Source organism: Perca flavescens, chromosome 3, assembly GCF_004354835.1.
Source record: "Perca flavescens isolate YP-PL-M2 chromosome 3, PFLA_1.0, whole genome shotgun sequence".
NCBI classification, from domain to species: Eukaryota; Metazoa; Chordata; class Actinopteri; order Perciformes; family Percidae; genus Perca; species Perca flavescens.
The window spans coordinates 21,718,349-21,738,467 of NC_041333.1; the positions used below are offsets into that span (position 1 = coordinate 21,718,349).

The 20,119-nt window shown below is 38.1% G+C and overlaps 1 protein-coding gene across 1 annotated transcript in view; it reads right to left on the reverse strand.

Annotated features, from left to right (window-relative positions):
• The window catches only part of rasa2 (RAS p21 protein activator 2), a 31,052-nt gene that overhangs the window by 8,340 nt on the left and 2,593 nt on the right, over window positions 1–20,119 (reverse strand). Inside the window, exons 2-15 of the mRNA XM_028573045.1 lie at window positions 19,190–19,313; window positions 14,150–14,253; window positions 13,964–14,058; window positions 11,804–11,880; window positions 9,545–9,628; window positions 8,359–8,431; window positions 8,205–8,281; window positions 7,570–7,671; window positions 3,443–3,596; window positions 2,926–3,074; window positions 2,210–2,324; window positions 1,129–1,203; window positions 760–883; window positions 12–118 (exon numbers count right to left, since the gene is read on the reverse strand). Coding sequence (XP_028428846.1) covers window positions 12–118; window positions 760–883; window positions 1,129–1,203; window positions 2,210–2,324; window positions 2,926–3,074; window positions 3,443–3,596; window positions 7,570–7,671; window positions 8,205–8,281; window positions 8,359–8,431; window positions 9,545–9,628; window positions 11,804–11,880; window positions 13,964–14,058; window positions 14,150–14,253; window positions 19,190–19,313 — 1,460 coding nt within the window. The remainder of the gene's footprint in view (window positions 1–11; window positions 119–759; window positions 884–1,128; window positions 1,204–2,209; window positions 2,325–2,925; window positions 3,075–3,442; window positions 3,597–7,569; window positions 7,672–8,204; window positions 8,282–8,358; window positions 8,432–9,544; window positions 9,629–11,803; window positions 11,881–13,963; window positions 14,059–14,149; window positions 14,254–19,189; window positions 19,314–20,119) is intronic.

Genomic DNA, 20,119 nt, shown 5'->3' on the forward strand with positions numbered 1-20,119 from the left:
CATGCACTTACAGGATGGTGGGAACGGAGCTGGAAGGAGTGTGGAGTAAGAACAGCAACGGCGAAGAACCGCAGGAAAACAAAGCTGCTAACGGCCGAGTATTGAACATGTGGGTCAGCTGTAGAGAGAAAGAACATTTAACTATTTACCATGGATGTTTCTAGCATATATATACACACATACATACAGGGAGTGGCAAAAATAAAGCTACTGTAAGACAACACTCCTACACACACACACACACACACACCCTTTCATTATGTTGGTAAACCAAGCTACTGATATTGAGGTACATAGTAAAAGCCCAGTTTTAAATCTGTGTGAATTCCATTCTAAACACACTGTTCTTGTTTTTATTTTGAAAGAGAATATCGAGGCCTATCCTGTAACCATGGAAATACAATTTTATTTCTATGCCTGTAACTCATCCATGGGGTGAATACTGTGCAACTCCATATGCTACCAAATTAAATATATACTAAAGCACACAGTGAAATTATAACATCAGAAATATATATATATATATATATATATATATATATATATATAGTAAATAAATTGTAAAATAATTTGGTCCGGTGCCAAGGAATGCCAACATATGTACTTCCTTTGGAGCATAAATTAGTGACCTGCTGAACAGATTAGCACTGATCTTGCCATCCTCATGTCGTCGGTGGGTTGGGATGAGTTTTAGATGTCTGAATGATAATTTCTTTGACCAAGTGGCTGCAAAAATACACCACAGGCTCTAGCATTTACCTGGGAAGCGTTTGCAGGCCAAGTGTCTCAGTGACCTGAAGACATCACACATAAGTGGGGGACAGCTGGAACTTGACTGGGTGATGGAAGAAAAGACTTTCTGGACATAACCCTGAAGGTTCTCCTGCAGAGTTTACAAAAACATTAGTACCGCTTTACATATATTTCATAAAAGAGAGGGGAACAAATATCTTGAAGATAAAAGCCACTAGGACATGAATGATGTATTGAAAAGTTAGTGGAAGATTTGTTTGACATATTTGTGTATAAATTTACACTTACACATATAGGATATACCAGCCTAATTAAAATCAGAAGAAGTTCAAAGGATGTTCTGCTCGTCTGTTTGTAAGAGACCAGTGCATTTACCTTATTGACCTCTACGTTGTCTCCTTCCTTTAGTTTAACAGGGTCTATCTCACATGTTTTGTTGGATTCACAAATCTATGAAAAAGTGAAAAAGGACAAAAAACAACAACAAACAATTAGAGTCGGGCCTAATGCTTTAACAAGTAATTAACAAAGACTTGACCTAAATGTCATGGAACTAAAATTAGCATACAATGTGCTATTTAACAAACAGCAATATTAAGTCACAGATAAAAGACAAAATATGAAGACCAAGAATAAAAATATGGCACATTTTGCAGATGCAGGTAGAGATGGTCCGATACAATTTTTTGATTCCTGATACAGATTCCGATACCTGAACTTGCGTATCGGCCGATACCGAGTACCGATCCGATACCAGTGTGTCATATATTTTATTATGTTTGAACAACCGTATACTACTATCCCTGTATGGATGTGATTTCGATCTTTGTTGGTCTGGCTCAGGTTAAACTCTTATGTGTGTGAAACATGAAACACAAACAATGAATGCCACAGAACTTTTTTATTTTCCAGTTTGACATTCAGTTATAACGAAAAAAAAAAAAAAAGATAGATTTTCTTTAGGGCTTTATTACGTGGTATTGGATTGGTGCATAAACTCCAGTATTTCCCGATACCAGCAATACCAATACCGATACTGGTATCGGTATCGGACCATCTCTAGATGCAGGTAGACCAGTATCAAAAAGCCACAAATGAACCTCTGAAAAAAACACAATTACATTCAATACAATTTTTATTCTCCAGCCATTAAGGGGACATTATTAAAAGGGGGTTTAAAAAAGAAGCAGTCAATGCAGTACCCTTTATGAGTACCCTCCAAAATCTACAAATTACATCTGCTTGTTTGCACTGGAATGGCAGCTGTTCAAGGGGAGTTTTCCATACTGACCTTAGTGATGTATGCCCATTCTGGCATCTATACTGAGTGTGTGTGTGTGTGTGTGTGTGTGTGTGTGTGTGTGTGTGTGTGTGTGTGTGTGTGTGTGTGTGTGTGTGTGTGTCTCTCTCTCTCTCTCTCTCTCTCTCTCTCTCTCGGTCTCCTTTCTACTCATACCTCATCTATTACAGGCTTCAGGGTAACTGCCAGGTAATTCTTTCCCACAATCTTCATCATGTCATCAATGCAGCGTGTCGCCAGTGAGTTGCCACGGAATATAGTGTTAGCCTCCCTGTATGGATGCAGAAATGTTCAAATTACAACCAGGTTTGACCACACAAACATATTTCAGTTTTTTGTATTAGTGTTGGACTGATCTTCCATAAAGCACTCGTTGCGTTTCGGCATCTAGAGATTTGACAGTCCAGGCCAGTTTTTAAAAAGGAAAGGAAAATCTTTGTTTTTATGACTTAGGTCGCCTTATTTTTCTAGTTATGGCCATCATTCCTTCTTTAATTTCAGCACCAGGGTATGACATTTTATGCACCATCCCAATTTTAGTATCAGAAGTCACTGTTAGACAGCTCTAGTTTATCAAAGAGAAACTAAAAAGGTAACATGAAAATTATCCAGACTCACCCTTTAAATGTTTATTGTATTTCACAGCTGCTTTCGGTTTTAATTTTAACTTTTAAATTATCATAGCACCAAGGAATGATGACAGACACTACAAAAATAACACCCATATTGTCAAAAAAGAAAGTTAACTTTAAGGCTAAGAGAGGTAACAGTGTGGGCCATGACATTCATCTGTATGCATGGGTCTAAGAATCTACATGACACTATAGACCTGTACTGCACTGTACTGTAGATATGCATGTGTAAGTACTCACTGAGTGTTGTCCAGCTCTAGTGCTGCCACAGCAGAGACAAAAGGCACACAGCGATTGTGGTGGAGCAGCAGTCGAACCGTGGGCAGAACAGCCTCATATCGCTCTCTGCAGATGTCCCCCAAAATGTGTGCTGCAGACGCTGAGATGGGCTGAAGGAGGCAGAGGTTGAAGGGTAGAAGGTGAAGGGTTGAAAAAGGGAAATACATAGATTGACGGCATGGAGAGGAGAAAGATAGAAGGAAAAAAAAAGAAATGGAGAAACAAGTCAATATGCAACTGATCAATTCCATTCTTATATTTCAATACATTTTAGAAACTGAGGTGATTGGGTCACACAAGGAAAGCTAAACAACCATGAATTATCTATGAAGAGCATTAGGCCCTTAATGAGCCCCATAATGGCATCCCGGTTCACTGGCCTGGATTCTGTGATTACCTAAAACTAGAGATGTACAATTGTGTACGTTCTTTCAAAAGGTTTTTCTCTATCCTACTGCAACTTGAGCTACTGTCTCACCTTCACATCTGGGGATTTAAGCAGCAGGTTGCAGAGTGGTGTGTAGTAGGCAGATGGCAGCACCGTGTCTTCTATGTAGGTCAGCTTCAAACGCAAGGATCCCAAATCATCAGACTTGGACTTGCTGCCGTTCCCTTTGGGCTGGAGGAGATACCTGTTTGACCACAGGAAAACAAGACACCATATTTCTGTGCTGTGAGGTTTGGAAAAACAAAATACTTTTCAATGTCATGATTAACCAACCTCCTAAGAAAATCTATGACATACAAAACATAAAACAAACAATTTTAAGTTTACTACTGCGTTCAGGAAATAGAGGCTGATGGGATGGTCAATCCTGTGGTCATGAAACTGCTGAAAACATCAGAAACTAATTGTACCACTATTACAAAAAAAAAAAAAAAAAAAAAAGCTAAAAAAAAAAAAAAAAAAAAAAAAAAAAAATGGAAAAACGTATCCGCACATGGGATTAGATAGATAGATAGATAGATAGATGCAAATTTGTTGGTACCCCTCCACAAAAAATGAGGAATGCACAATTTTCTCAGAAATAACTTGAAACTGACAAAAGTAATTGGAATCTACCATTGTTTATTACATATTTAATAGAAATCAGACTTTGCTTTTGATTTTTTGAATTCAACATTGTAAATAACAAAACAAATGAAAATGGCAAAAATGATGGGACCGCTAACCTAATATTTTGTTGCACAACCTTTAGAGGCAATCGCTGCAATCAAACGTTTTCTGTAGCTCTCAATGAGACTTCTGCACCTGTTAACAGGTAGTTTGGCCCACTCTTCCTGATGTTTTGTTCTTATCCATTCTTGGGTGCTTTTAGCTGTGTGTTTTGGGTCATTATCCTGTTGGAGGACCCATGACCTGCGACTGAGACCGAGCTTTCTGACACTGGGCAGTACGTTTTGCTCCAGAATGCCTCAATAGTCTTGAGATTTCATTGTGCCCTGCACAGATTCAAGGCACCCTCTACCAGGCGCAGCAAAGCAGCCCCAAATCATAACCGAGCCTCCTCCATGTTTCACTGTAGGTATGGTGTTGTTTTCTTTGAAAGCTTTATTTTTTCGTCTGTGAACAGAGAGCTGATGTGACTTGCCAAAAAGTTCCAGTTTTGACTCATCTGTCCAAAGGACATTCTCCCAGAAGGATTGTGGCTTGTCAATATGCATTTTAGCAAATTCCAGTCTGGCTTTTTTATGTTTTTCTTTCAAAAGTGGAGTCCTCCTGGGTCTTCTTCCATGGAGCCCACTTTCGCTCAAAAAGTGACGGATGGTGCGATCAGAAAATGACGTACCTTCACCTTGGAGTTCAGCTTGCATCTCTTTGGCAGTTATCCTTGGTTCTTTTTCTACCATTCACACCTATCCTGTTCAATCTGAGGTTGATTTTCCTCTTGCGGCCGCGCCCAGGGAGGTTGGCTACAGTTCGATGGACCTTAAACTTCTTAATAATATTTGCAACGGTTGTCACAGGAACATCCAAGCTGCTTGGAGATGGTCTTGTAGCCTTTACCATGCTTGTATATTATTTTCTTTCTGATCTCCTCAGACAACTCTCTCCTTTGCTTTCTCTGTTCCATGTTCAGTGTGGTGCACACAATGATACCAAACAGCACAGTGACTACGTTTCTCCATTTAAATAGGCTGAATGACTGATTACAAGATTGGAGACATGTGTGATACTAATTAAAGAAACCTAATTAGTTTGAAATATCACTATAATCCAGTTATTAATGATCTTTTTCTAAAGGGTACCAACAAATGTGTCCAGGCCATTTTAGAATATCTTTGTAGAATAAGCAATAATTCATCTCTTTTCACAGCTTCTTTGCTTTATTCTATAAAATACCAAAGGCATGCAAGTATACATGATAAAATAGCTTTCAATTTCATCACTTTTCAGGAGGAATGAAGCATTATTTCAATGAGCTGTAAGGGTACCAACAAATTTGATCTCTCTCTCTCTCTCTCTCTCTCACCACAGTGATACATACAATAAGCCCCTTTACAATGTATTATAATGGTCACGAGAAATACAGTACAAATTAATATATAAATGACAGACTTCATGTAAAGACTAGGGCTTATAAATAGTCTTGTTTACCAACTGGGATAATGCTGCCTTTGGAAATAAATTAGCATCACAAAGTTTCTACAGATCAAATTTGTACATGTTTTACTCAACAAGCATGAAAACTCTTTGTAAACTGATAAACCGAACACAAAACCAAACAGATTATTAAATGATCAGTTATGTGTTCAAATACATTAATGTCTAATGTATATTTAGGGATACATTAATACACCTAGAGGATGCTTTACTGTAGCTACTGTTACGTCACAGAGATGAAAGCAGCTCAAAGTCCTCGTGAAAAGGGTTCAAAGTACGACTCAACAAAGCTAACGCCTACTTATATACGCTCATAAATCGGTTGTCTTTGCCGTTTTTAAAAATTGTTTACAGCTGTTTAACAATGAACAATTCTGGTGGACTGTATAACTTCCAGGATTTTTTAAATAGTTCACTTGGTTCAAGAGAATCATGCTCATATTTCTGCTGCATGCATGTCTCCCTTAAAGCCAACAGGTGGAGCAAAACACAAAATGATTAAATGAAGAGTTGAACTGCAGTGCTTTAAAAGCTACAGCTACATCTCTGTGCCTGTGTACCATGATTACAGATCAAGCAGCTTATAGACAAGCCTACTGTACTGTATGTTCTCGGAATAAGTCAACAGATCACCTGTACTGATTTCATGAAGCTGAACAGTCTTTATGTGTGCAACATGGACGACTTCCAGCATAAACATAGGACATGAGGTACTGCCACCATGCAAAAACCCACCCACGCACTCAACTCAAAGCCCTCATGTACTAACAGATTGCTATCTGGCATATTCCCATATCACCTACACTGACGCAAAGCTAGGAAACACCCACACAACGGAAAAAACTGCTGAACACTGAGAAATCTAGGAAGATTTTTCAAATCACCTTGTAATGGCACGGAAAACTTAAGGAAGTAAGAGTTCCAGTTGACCTAATGGATGAGCAGTGTGGAGATCCTGAACATAAAGACTCACAAGCAGAAACTCCACAAGTGTAAAGATCTGATCTAGTAGAAGGTGACCGGGCCATGACATCATAGTGACAGAGTATGGCTTGGTTTGTTTCATCAGACATCGGCAGATATTTGACAAGAAAGTCCTGGACATCATCAATGTTTTCACAGTCCGATAAACTCTACAAAAGAGACTACTCTAGTTTGATTAAGAAATATATAATTATTATTTTTTTTTTTTTTAAAACACCCCAGAAAATCAGGTCTCTTAATGAATATGAGTCAGGAGGAGTGGTGAATGTATGCTGCACAGGTCTTCTAGTCTTATCTTCCCTGGAAATCTGAAATGGGCCTATTCATTTTCAGCCATGGCAGTACACAAAAACCTTTAGGGCAAAACAACAGGCCCATGTATGTGAAAACATTTGGCTGCATGTAGCGGACGTACATTTAAAAGAGAGAGCGGCAGACTGGTAGATTTATCAAGGTGCTTGAATTATGACGTGTTAGGAAAAGAAGTATACACAAAAAATGTGTTCCTGCTTAATTTTTAAACATCTGTTTGATTAATGGAAAGATGTTATAGTAGATATAGTTGTAACGCAATGTGACAATCTGCATGTGTTTTGTTTTTTTAAATATATTTTCATCACAAATTCATCACTGTATTTGTATTTATACTGGCAGTTAGCGTGGTCTACGCCAGAAGCTATTAGAAATTGTCTAGACTGCTTCATTTTATGTGGTAAATTGTTTTTTTTTACGTTTTTTTTTTTAAATATTCAAAACCGTATTATTTTTTTAGTGATGTACCCAAACTAAAATCAGATAATAAAGCATGATTTGCATTTCCAACCACATTTTAAAAAAAAAAAAAAAAAAAAAAAAAAAAAAAGAATAATAAAGTGGTTTATGGTGGAAAGATTAGTGGAAACAGAACTCGACGTTTGGGAAAATAAAAGTCAAAAGAGCTCATTGAATCTAATTATAATCTAAATGGATTGTTTGTGGTGGATAATAATGTTAGAAATTAAAAGACATTTCCTTACCAGGCTCTGTGGACGCGGTCATTTTGTAGGATCTTGACAGGGACCCGCGTCTCCCCCAGAAACACATCCTGAGCCAGATTCTCGTTGTTCCACAAATCAACTCTGCAAATGTAGAGGATGGGAAGTGAGACAAGTATTTGATCTATGAATATATGGCATTAAATCGCACGAAACTACATGTACATTAAGTAAGGCCATTTTTGTTGCGGTTTCTGTTCAGCACAAAGACATAACCACCCAATTCTAAAATGGCAACAAAGGGACAAACAAATGTCACTACTGGAGTGGTGCTTACCTGCTTGGTGCATAAAAGCTAATACAATACGCGTGCAATGACACCACCTCAAATCCAACTTCAAAACCATGCATGAGTGTTTACCTTTGAATCTGAATCTAGTCTTACCCAGTGAGCTATGAGTCCACTGTGACGGAAGCCCCACATATCCTTAACCAGAAACCAAGGCTCTCTATCAGTAGTCAGAACACACCAGATCTAAAATTCACTTTATTGTCCAAAAGTTGTTAAGAAATCATTTTTCTTCTGTCAAGACTATAGAGCAGGAATGGGGGGGGGAGAGAGAGAGAGAGAGAGAGAGAGAGAGAGAGAGAGAGAGAGAGAGAGACTCAAAACATACTTGATCTCAAGTTTTTCGATGTCCTCCTCCTCCACTTGGAAATGAGACTTTTTTGAGTAGCTGCTGGACCGTGTGACCTGAGGGTGAACATGTCAAGGCTTATTTACAGGCTTACTTCTCCAAATAGTGTTGAAGGAAGCCAAATAGAATTTACCTCAAAGAAGAAAGTCTCTTCAAACTGAGGGTTGCTGGTTTTCTTCTTTACCTTTGTTTTCTTTTGGTCAGACCTGAGGAGATACATGACAGAAATGACATTCACATTTTAAAAACATTCCCCGCTAATGTTGTTGTTTTGGACCCCAGGAAGACTAGCTGGTCGTCTAGGCGGCAGCTAATGGGGGATCCTTATAATAAATACAAATAATCATCAGCAAAACTACTTTTATTTATATGTGGTTACCAATGCTTTTTCAATTTGGTTTTTATTTCTTTGCATCAAGATTATTGCCATTTAAAAAAAAAAATATTGAGGAACATGTGTAAAATTTGGTCTTCTGTATCTACTGATCTAAACAAAGTTGTTATGGCTTTCATCTGCTTTCAGCAAGATTAGATCATTGCAAATCATTATACTGCTGCCTTTGCCTCAGTTTCCTTTAGCAGTACAGTGTGGTGCAGATGGATCAGAGATATCACACTGATGTTACCCTCCATTGGATCGGTCTATTTTAGAATTTATTTTGCATTTTATTAAACCTGCATTTCTGGTCACTGGGGGGCCAAAAAAACGACAAAAAAAACCACAACACCTTTTAAGTTGATATAGCGAATTTGTTAGCAAAGCTGCAAGTTGCTTATTTACACATCCACCTGATGAATAACCAACATTCACTCTCCTTTAGCTCCATTTTTGGTCTCTACCAACTCCTAAAAGAAATATCTGACTCTATAGCAGCTAAATGCTCGACTAGGTTTACCAGCTGGTTTCTCACTGTGTCGGTCTGCTATTTGGGTGCTAAACAGGTAGTGTACAGTAGTTTTTTAAAGTTTGTTCACAGAAAGCAGCTGCCTGCTGCAGCTGAAAATGACACTATGACAACGGTGAGAGTGAACCAAAACAGTAAAGTTGTGGACTAAACTCACTTTACACATAAAGCTGAGAGGAGCTTCAGATTCAGGGGATAATTCTCTGTAGATTACTCACTACGACCCCTTTCACATTGTCATATTTTTAACATTGTCATTTGATACACGGTTATAATAAAAATATCAAAGATAGCCTCTTTAACATTTAAGGCACCACATAGTCGGTCCCTGGTTACAGTACATTGCTGAGTGGGTCTGATATTCCAGTTTAGTTGTAGTTTAGTTTCCATTAAGCGAGTCATTCACAAAGTTACCTGGCAGGTCCAACGAGTGACACTGTGGCATAGGGGTCACAGTTCTGCCCACTGATCAAAGGCAGTCCCTGGCACTCTATTATCCTGGAAGAGGTCACAAAGAAATAGCGAGGGACATAATTAATACAATTACTGTGCAGGGACACAACATGAACAAGATTTTAGTACCGTGTTAATTTACATAATTATCATCTGTTGAAGTAATAGAGATATTTTTCATTTACATAGTTTAGCAGCACAGTGGTTATCAATATACTACTCTGAAACGTTTAAATATTTCAAGCAATTATGAATTGACAGACTTTAAAGTGACCCAGACCTTGGGAGAGATTAGCTTTCAACACTGTCAACACCGTGTCTTGGGAACATAAATAGTAAATAACTTCTTGTTGGTTCAACAGATGCCTAAGTGGAAACACTATTGCTATTAACCCTCTACAGTCTGCATTATCACGGCACCAAGTATTAAAAGAGGTTTACTCAAAACCTGACACTTACAAATTAAATAACGTTCATATTACAATGGGACACAACTATTTCAGAAACAATGGTGGTTTCCAAGCACAAATTTAATAGACATGTATAACTTTTAAAAACAGACATATAAATGTTAAAATCAAGTTTTGTATTGATGTGTTGCCCTCAGGTAATATACCAAAAAAATCCAATTACATTGCATCTTGATCAAGTGGCATTACATTTAAAAGAAGTGCTTTGCATTCATGTTTGGCTTGTGTCACACAGTGACCACTGCTTTTTTCACAGGTGTTTCAGGTGACAACAAACAGACACTGCAGGCACCCTAAACAGGATGTGTCTGCTAAGCAGAAGTCACCAGAGAATAAGAATGAATTCAGCCCGTCACTAAGTGAGGGCCAGAGGGAAAAGCCAGCAGAGCAAATGTCAGGATGTTTGTGTATCACCTTCCAGGGTGTCATGACAATATTCCCTATAGTCTCCCTTTTATCTCTTAACCCCATCTCACTGTGCTCAGACCTCTCTGGTGACTAATCATCACACGGACTAGATAACTAGAAGTGTGCATATGATAGGCTTGACACCTTGCTACCATGTCTAGTCAGGCTGATGTAAGTAAAAAGCATCATCATCAATGCAGATATGATTTGAGCTGACAGTGAGCAGGTGACAGTTTAAGCAAACAATCTGAGAGATACAGTGACGGCAGCAGAAAACCACAGCGGTTGCAGTGTGAGAAGCGCAGGCTTCCTGCTCAGATGCCATTACTTCCTCCTCATTACCCTGCTCTCCAAGTATGAATGGGGGATGCAAAACAACATACGTAAACAGCATGAGGTCTGACACGCACACACAAAATTGTATGTATATGCGAGTGCTTACATGGTCAACCTAATCCTTGAATGAATGCTTTCTTTTTGAGCAGACCATCCAGCCATGTCTTGAACTGGAAACAGTGACGGCTTTTTGATGTCAAGTGTACAGCCGGGAAATAAAAGGTAAACCTAAAAACAACCCACTGAAAGCTAAGATTAAATGAAAGAATATGATTTTCTCAATGAATCCTTTCTGATAACTACTTTAAACAAATTTCTTTCTCATATACCCTCTGAACTAGTGAGAAGAAGGGTTTCCAATTTGGCCACAGTATCAGGCAGAGCACAAATAGAGCATTTCTTACAGTTTTCCACAATATAATTTTGGATGTTTTAAACGTATGCCCATAATAAAGAAAATGTATACAACTGGAAATCATTTGACTGGCTCTAGTCTCTGCAGCTCAGAAGAGAAGAGGAAGTGTTTTTGCGCCAGTGAACTATAGTAGTTGTTATTGCCTCTGAACCACAGCTACAATACACTTTGTTTATTTCTGGAATAATGTGGACAAAGACTCCCTTGGCCTTTTAGTCTGTTAAGGACAATGAGATGCCCATCAAACCACACAACTAAAAGAAAATAGTCTGAGATAATGGTTATCCTAGGCTAAACAAGGGTCCAAACAATAAGTCTAATTTGCCTTTGAATTTCCCTATTATGATGAATGACGTGAATGTAGCCTATTCTGTCAGTGTTACATGTGCATACATGTATACCCGATACTCTTATGTAAAAGCACTTTTTTGTTTTTAAAGTGTTGTATAAATAAAACTCACCTCTCACACCTCATTTGGTTCAATTCTCAGCTTTTAAATTCTTCATTGATTTCAAATTCCCTGCAAACCAGTATAAGACAACTTATTGGATCAGACCTCACTCGACTGACAAGGGAATCTAGGTACTCACCGGACTAGTAAGTGTTGACCTACTGAACCGTTGTCTGTGATCACTTCATTCAATCGCATTTCCAAGTGAACCTTACCCTGTTGAACATGAGGAGAGGAGTGACTGATGAGAGGTTATAAATTACTCAAAACATGACATCTCAGTCTTACACAAGGGCACAAGTCGTACAAAAAGTTTCAAGTTGAATGCCAAATTAATATGTGGGTTGTCAATTGAGATTAAAATGTGGGCTGAAGTATGTGCTTGTGAGAAAATGAACACATCAAACTCCTTCACCTAATCACTAAATGCTAATATTCTATTCATTTTACTAAATATATAAATATTTTCATAGCATTTTGTTTGAAACAAGTTGCCCATTTCTCTCACTGTATTTTTATTTTCTAGGCCTAGTCCTTGACATGTGGCCCAGCTCAACCTCATGTTTCATGTTGTTTTAGGTTAATGGAGGTACCATGTGTGACAAGAGGGAAAGCAGCTGTGAATTTTGTCATCACTCATAAAAGATCTTTACGGGGTCGGATGTGGTGAAGGCTGCCGGTCTCGCCTTCGGAAGTGTCAGAGAGAGAGCAAAAGTGAGCGAGAGATAGCGAGTGAGAGAGGAAGAGAGAGAGAGAGAGAGAGAGCTAAACAAAACACCCACACACTTGCACTCTGTCTCTGCAATTCAGCACTTGGCTGAGATGGCTAGTAGTTCTTTCTGATGCAAGATAGGCCTTTTAGCTAATATAATACTTACTACTTTGCAAGGAGCCAAAATGAGCCAATATCATCATCAAATTAACGCTAGCTTTACAACTACTTATCCTCTCTTTTAATGAGTAATGAAAATGCTAAAAAAAAGAAAGAAAAAAAAGAAAGGTGTATCGTTTGTCCTGCCATTGCACTCAACTTGAACAGGTTCACTGGAAAAGAAGCTAACACTGCTCAAAGGATACATACACTGCCCCTGTTTGACTACAGACCAAGCCAGAAAGGCATTGCAACAACACCTCCATCACTCACTGATGTAACTTTGCAGTTGAAAGTGTCTACTTGTTAGTGAATCAGTGTAGCAGCACATACCCAGAATAGGCTGGCGTGGGCTAATGGCAGCTAGAGTCAACACGTTAGCTACAGCAGCACAAAAGTGGTAATGTGGTGTAGTTTCACCCAAAACAACCAGACCACAAAAAGTATTAGATCAAAGAAATGTACAGTTGAAAATAGAACGCTCCACATCACATGCATGGCATATATGTGACAGAAGCTCCAACTGCACCCTGAAAAAAAGTAAAATAAAATGCTGTAAGGCAAAAAAAAAAAAAAAAAAAAAGTTTCACCATGTAAGGCAGACATTGGACCAAAAACACGTCATAAGTCAAGACAATAGCATCATAATTATAAGTGAGTGCTACAGCAGCAAGCTAACTACTTTAGCCAGCTGCAAGCAACTCTAAAAAATATTAATTAAAAACAACAAAATGGGTCTATCAAATACTCAGAAAACTCAATGGCATTAGCCGTTAACTTTGCAACCCTCAGAGTATTGACTTCATCAGAATATTTCCTCTTTGGGCAGGTTGACAGATTGGTTATATAAAACAATGACAACATGGATTTAGGGAGTATGCAAATTCTACGTAAACATCTTGTATGCAGTCACAACAACAGACCAGTAACATTTGCATGATAAAAAAACGATTTTTCTTGATGAATTTTATCAAGACTTTTTGAAACACGACGTGGCAGTACAGTTTTATTAGTTTTGGTCAAATTCAAATCTGGCAGGTGGCAAAAATAATTAATTCATCACAATGACAGTGGTCTACCTATCTAGTTACAGGAGTGGCATTTCAGGTTTTCAAACGGTAAAAACACGACAGCTTGGACCGAGACTATTAAACCTCTTTAGACATGGAAATGATCTTATCTGTATGCAAATTTTAGACTACATGCAAGTAAATGTCCTGCTTGTTGTGTTGGGGTGCTGCAAGTTGTGAAACATCCTCTGAGCCTGAAGTGAGTGGTGCAGGCTCACTACCAATAACTTAGGTGGTAACTTCCAAGCATGTGTAATTCAAAGTCGAACCCAATGTGTTTTATATTAAATTCAAGATTAGATAGGCTATAGATTGAGACACATTTTTTAGTTATATTTGTGAATCATTTAATCATTACCTGGACTTCTGAGTTTGGATCTACCGGATGAAGGCTAAACCAGTGCTCCTTCCCACTGTATTTACACAGGTCATCCTTCCGGATTGACACCTTGCCTGTTAAGACACAAACACACATCAAACTTCCAATTCTTCCACTCAGATGAGAAAATATGAATGTGTAAGAGTTTTACTTAATGCAACTTACCAACAGGTAGGTCCCTTTGAAAAACACTCTTGGCATAAACATAGAAGGATAAACACTGAAATGGTCTTGGGATCTCAAAGTAGAAATCCTCTCCATAGAAAGGGCTGTAAATAAGGGCAGAGGTTTAAATTAACAAACAAGGTTGCATCTTTTGGGGAGAAAAGCAGTGTGTAACAATGTGAGGGAGAATGTGTGTAGTAGGTGGTGTAATGTGTGATAAACTGTGACCAGATAAGTGGTTATAGCCTGATTCGAGCCGTGACACATAGGTGTAGGCTTAATTAATGATTTGTTAAGCTTGAGGTTTGATTCTTGACTGGGTGCAACACCAGTGGTATCGGATTTAAGACTAAATTTATTTTTTGAATGTACACTACACTGGAAAATAAAAATGAAATCACCATATTCATTTTGTTCAGTCCGAAAGTTGAAAATGCAATTTATTTCACCTACTAAAAATACAAATAAACCTATATAAAGTGCTTTTAGGCTTTAATGAGAAAAGGCATCTACACTATGAGCATCAATCAGTTTTTGAAATTGCCTGGACAGATCAAGACAGTGACTTATAGTATCTGCTGATGGCATTTAATACATAACATAATGCAAGTGATGCAATCAGTTTGAAATTGGTAGGAGTGTTGCACGCTGCAAAAAGTCACTTCATGTATTTTATATATTTGTAATTTCATAGCTCTATCTATCTATCTTAATTACAATGTAATTCATAGCAGAACATTGCATTAAACAATTTGATTATTTTAGAAGTAATTTAGCATATATTTGTCATGTCGACATCAATATCAGAAAAATATTCTATCAATACTGTGTTCAGCAAAGTATCCAGTCATATTGGGAGTCCGGGTACAACCTGGACAGGTTGCTAGTCCACTATAGGGCTACATAGAAAGACACATTCACACTCACGGGCAAATTTAACTTGCATGACTTTAGAATGTGGGAGGAAACCTGGGCACCCGGAAGAAACCCATTGCAGACACGGGGACACAATGCAAAATCCAACCATTAAAACAGCATGTGCTATAATACCGTATTTCCTAGTTTAGCAACAAAGTGGTTAGATCTAGCCAGATCAGCACGGGCATAACACAGAGGGCCCAAGCATCTGTGTCACTCAGTGCTGCCAACATGGCTGCCTCACAACCAAGACCGCCAGGTAGAGAGCTTGATATGACACAACCGATTGTAGGTTAAGCAGTACCTGGATGTACAGTTGTGTTCACAATAATAGCAGTGTGATTTAAAAAAGTGAATAATGTTCAAAATCCTTTGAATAGCTTTTAATTCCATAATATCAATGCATTGGGAACACTGCACATTCAATTCTAAATCAAAACATGACCAAAATTGATCATGTTTGGGTTATACCTTTATAGAAAGTGAAGAAAAAGAAATATCAGGCTGTTAAAAAAATAACAGTATTTGGATTTTTCTTTACAAACTCAAACATTTAATTTATTTCTGAAAAATGTCTCAAGGATTTGCTTTACTTTGAATCACTGCACTAATATTTAGTTGCATAACCATTAGTTCTGAGAACTGCTTCACATTTGTGTTGCATGGAGTCGACCAACTTCTGGCACCTGTGAACAGGTATTCCAGCCCAGGACGATTGAACTACATTCTACAATTCCTCTGCATTACTGGGTTTTGCCTCAGAAACAGCATTTTTGATGTCACCTATGGGATTGAGGTCTGGGGATTGGGCTGGCCACTCAGACTTTGCTCGCTTACTGGTGTGTTTGGGTCATTGTCTTGTTGAAAGACCCATTTCAAAAAGGCATCTCCTCTTCAGCATAAGGCAACATGTAGTAACAGTATTTTGATGTATTAAAACTGATCCATGATCCCTGGTATGCGATAAATAGGCCCAACACCACAGTATGAGAAACATCCCCATAACATGATTTTTGCACCACCATGCTTTACCATCTTCACAGTACTGTGGCTTGAATTCAGTGCATGGGGGTCGTCGGACAAACCGTCTGCGGCTCCTAGACCCAAAAATAACAATTTTGCTCTCATCAGTCCACAGAATTCTCCTTTGGCCAGTCAATGTGTCCTTTGGCAAATTTCAACCTATTCAGTACATGTCTTTTTTCCGGCAATGGGATTTGCGGTGGCTTCTAGCTGATAGCTTTGCTTCACATAGCCTTCTTCTGATCGTAACAGTACACACAGGTAACTTTAAGTCTTCTTTGATTTTCCTGGAGCTGATCATTGGTTGAGCCTTTGCCATTTTGGCTATTCTTCGATCCATTCGAATGGTAGTTGACTGTTTTTTCCCCACATCTTTCAGGCTTTGGATGCCATTTGAAATCATTTTGGCTGAGCAGCCTATAGTTATTTGCACTTCTTTATATGTTTTCCCCTCGCCAATAAACTTTTTAATCAAAGTCCGCTGTTCCTCAGAGCAATGACTGGAACGACCCATTTTGCTGAGTATTTCAGTGTGAAATGCACTATAACCAGCATGCACAACATTTGTTTCCTTCCTTCAATATGGGCCATAATTGATGCCTGTGTCTTCACAGAATCAATCACCTCACTAAGTGAACACAACACTGCTGTTATTTTGAACATGGCCCTTTCAATTACAGATTCCATTACAAAAAATCTTTAAAAATAATAAGTCTGCCATTATAATAAAAAAAGTAACTTTGCCTGTCAAACATTACTGGAGTTTATGGGTCATGTGCCTTAATGCATTATGCTTCCACTTTCTCAGTTTTTAAAATTTGAATCACGACTAGGAAATTAGCCTTCTAAACAAGAATATCTGTATAAATATTCCCTGCTCGTTTGAAGGAATGTGGTCCTGTTACTCTTGAATACCTGTACTCATGCCTCCCTCTACAATGTATGCATCTTTGATGGTGAAATATCTTGCCTGACACTTCCGCACTGGGTTTTGCCAACACATCCAGTGTACACCTACGCATCCTCCTCAACATCACATGGAATTATGCACTTGTGCCCTCCCTATTCTGCACACACACTTACACCTACTATACTCCCTTTCTTTCTGTTGTCTCCCTAGCTTCTAAATAATGTGAGAATGCTAGGTATAACCATTTGACCACAATTGCTTGAACATGCCTGCTTTATCCAAGGATTAGCTGCAATTACAGCTTGCATAGCCTTTAAACCATTAGAAACAGGAGCCCATGCAACAGGCATGAGCCAAGTACCATCAAATAAAAAACAGTGGGCCAAATTTGAGTGATTATTAACATGTGCTAAACAGAGGCTAAGGTAGTTGAGAGTGACACAGAGAGAAAGACAGGGGAGAGCGTGGGAGGACACACTTCCCCAGAGACTGTAAAATCCTTTTGAACAGCACCGAAATCAGGAGAAAAAAAAAAAAAAGGGCTGTTGTGAAATACCTAGAAAAGGCAGGCCCATGTTTACAGTGAGATGTGCAATGATGTAGATAGAAACCTAAACTGCTTGTGAACATGTAGCTATTGGTAAAATAGCTTATTTCAGTCTGAAACATTTAATGTTTCCCAGCTAAAAATGTACCCTGCACACATACAGCTCTAAGTCACATATTGACAGTTTGTAAGATGTTATCAAATGACTGAATTTCAAACCGGACATTTCTCACATGATCGGCCTGCAACAAACTGTGTTAGTGAAAAATGGTTCAGAGTTTAGTAGAACTGTTTTCACATGAGAGATTATCTCAACAAGATATTTCCCTTTTCTTTGACTTCAATTCAACTTAAAACAAACTGTAAATTGCGCAAACAATAACAGCCAACAGTGATAGAATCAATCCATATGAGCATAACTTAATAAACGTCATTTCTGAAATGGGTTGTTGCACATTATCTTGGTATTCATTGTGGTAATCATGGCACTTGAATAAACATTGCCTAACAAATACAGGTTACATTTACAGGAAATTCCAGTGTTTAGAGGCATTACCTTTTTTTCTAGCCATCCCTAACTGATTTGCATCATTCTAGATTAATATTACTACAGCTAAAACAGATGATTACTTCCATCTATCAATTATGAAGTAAATTAGCAAAGCAGTGTCAAAAAAGGACAAATGGCCTCCAAAGTCCCAACAGATGAACAGTCAACAACTAAAAAGGCTTTCAAAATATGATATACAACATTTAAAAGAATGGCAGCAAATCGCCCCCATTTGTCAAGTTGTGAAGGTTTGATGTAATCATTGATTGTAAACTACACATCCAATACATTAGAAAAGGCTGACAAATGAACTGAGGAGGAAATGGCACATTCAGTATAAGACACTGAACCCGAAACTTTGCCCGCATATAAACACAAGGATGTTTTGATGTCTTGTCTAGCCAACATAACTTGCTATAGACGAGGTGTGCAATGACTAGACATGCTAAAACCCTGAAAGACCCTGAAACGCTGCAATCATTTCTCCTCCTGAATCACTTTAAGTTTTCACACTGTCCGGGAAACAAATCATTAAGTACTTTGATACTTCTCATAATATTCAACTACACTTTTTGCACTTTACACAACACTTTCTAAGACCTCTACAGTCTTTTGTTTGTTTCATATTGTATTGCCTTTTTTTTACTGCTCTTCATTTGTCAAATAAAGTAGTATTTAGTTTGCCCAATACTAGCATCCTACCCATTTTAAGAAAGATATTGAAAGCGCTCTTCAATAAAACTTTAATATTTGAATATGTAAAAACTAGAAGACAGCTAGTCCTATTCTCAAAATCAGAGCAAATAATAAATAGGCTAGATATGCTTCATTAAAATGAAAATATAGGCCTCTTACTGCTTGGGTATTTACCACCATGAAAAAGGACTTTTGCACAAATCTTAATCATTATGGAAGTCCAGTGGCATTTCATATAACTTAAGTATGCATGTTGTAACTTGGTATGAAATGTAATAAAAATGTAATGTTGTGACATTGAAAGTTGACAGTTTACTGTAACGTTAACATAATCACATTCACAATCGCCTTACTGTACAGTAAATTGAAATAAGACGCAGGGGTAACCTTGCTTACCTGACACTTTTGTCAAACACCTTGGTGCGGAACACCTCCTCCTGATCCAGACTTATGGTGCAAAAGGTGCAGAGATCCCTTTGTCGATTTGGACCTGAGACTGGACCTAGGTTCTTAGCTTCACCTGCAGCACCAAGAGAAGATCATTGTTACTATCTTGACTGGCATCAAAACAACAGCAGTCTTTCCCAAGTTAAAAAGGGAAACTAAATATATGTACACCATCATTGGCACATCAATGACACAGGCTTTGGACAACTCGCACCAATACTATCCAATAACATTTCTCTACTTCTATAGCTCCTTCCAGTCTACAGTTATATACACATTATTCTTACAGGTATGCTTGACCAAAGAAGTGAACAACATGACATTTTAACAGATGTACTGTACTTAAGGGGTTTTGAAAATTCTTTAAAAAAAACAAAAAGATCTTGAAAAAAGATTTACTTTGCTAATTCAGTGCAATACTCAAGTGGCAGTCCTAGACTCTGTCCACTCTGAAAAGCTAAAAATTCATAATTCCTAAGTAAATTTCACTTAATCAAACAAGGGGGGACAACTAACAAAAGTAAGGGTTAAGTTGACTGAAGCTGACTCAGTAAAGCTAATCTAAATAAGCACATGCGATTGCAATCATACACAGTACACTTATAAAATATGCTTTTATATTCAACATCCTCATGTTCATGGGGACACTGGCTCTTGCCAGTTGTTAGGACAAGCAGCAGAGCGGATGTAGCTAAAGTAGACTTGAGGCTCATATGTGGTTCAAAACATGAAACATTGACTTCCTCAGCATAACCAATGACGACGATACAGCGCTGATTCACAAATGACAAACACCTTTGAAACAAACACCACATGCACATGCTTCCATTACATCGCAGGCAGACCCAGATTACATGCCATGGGGTTTTGTGCAACACT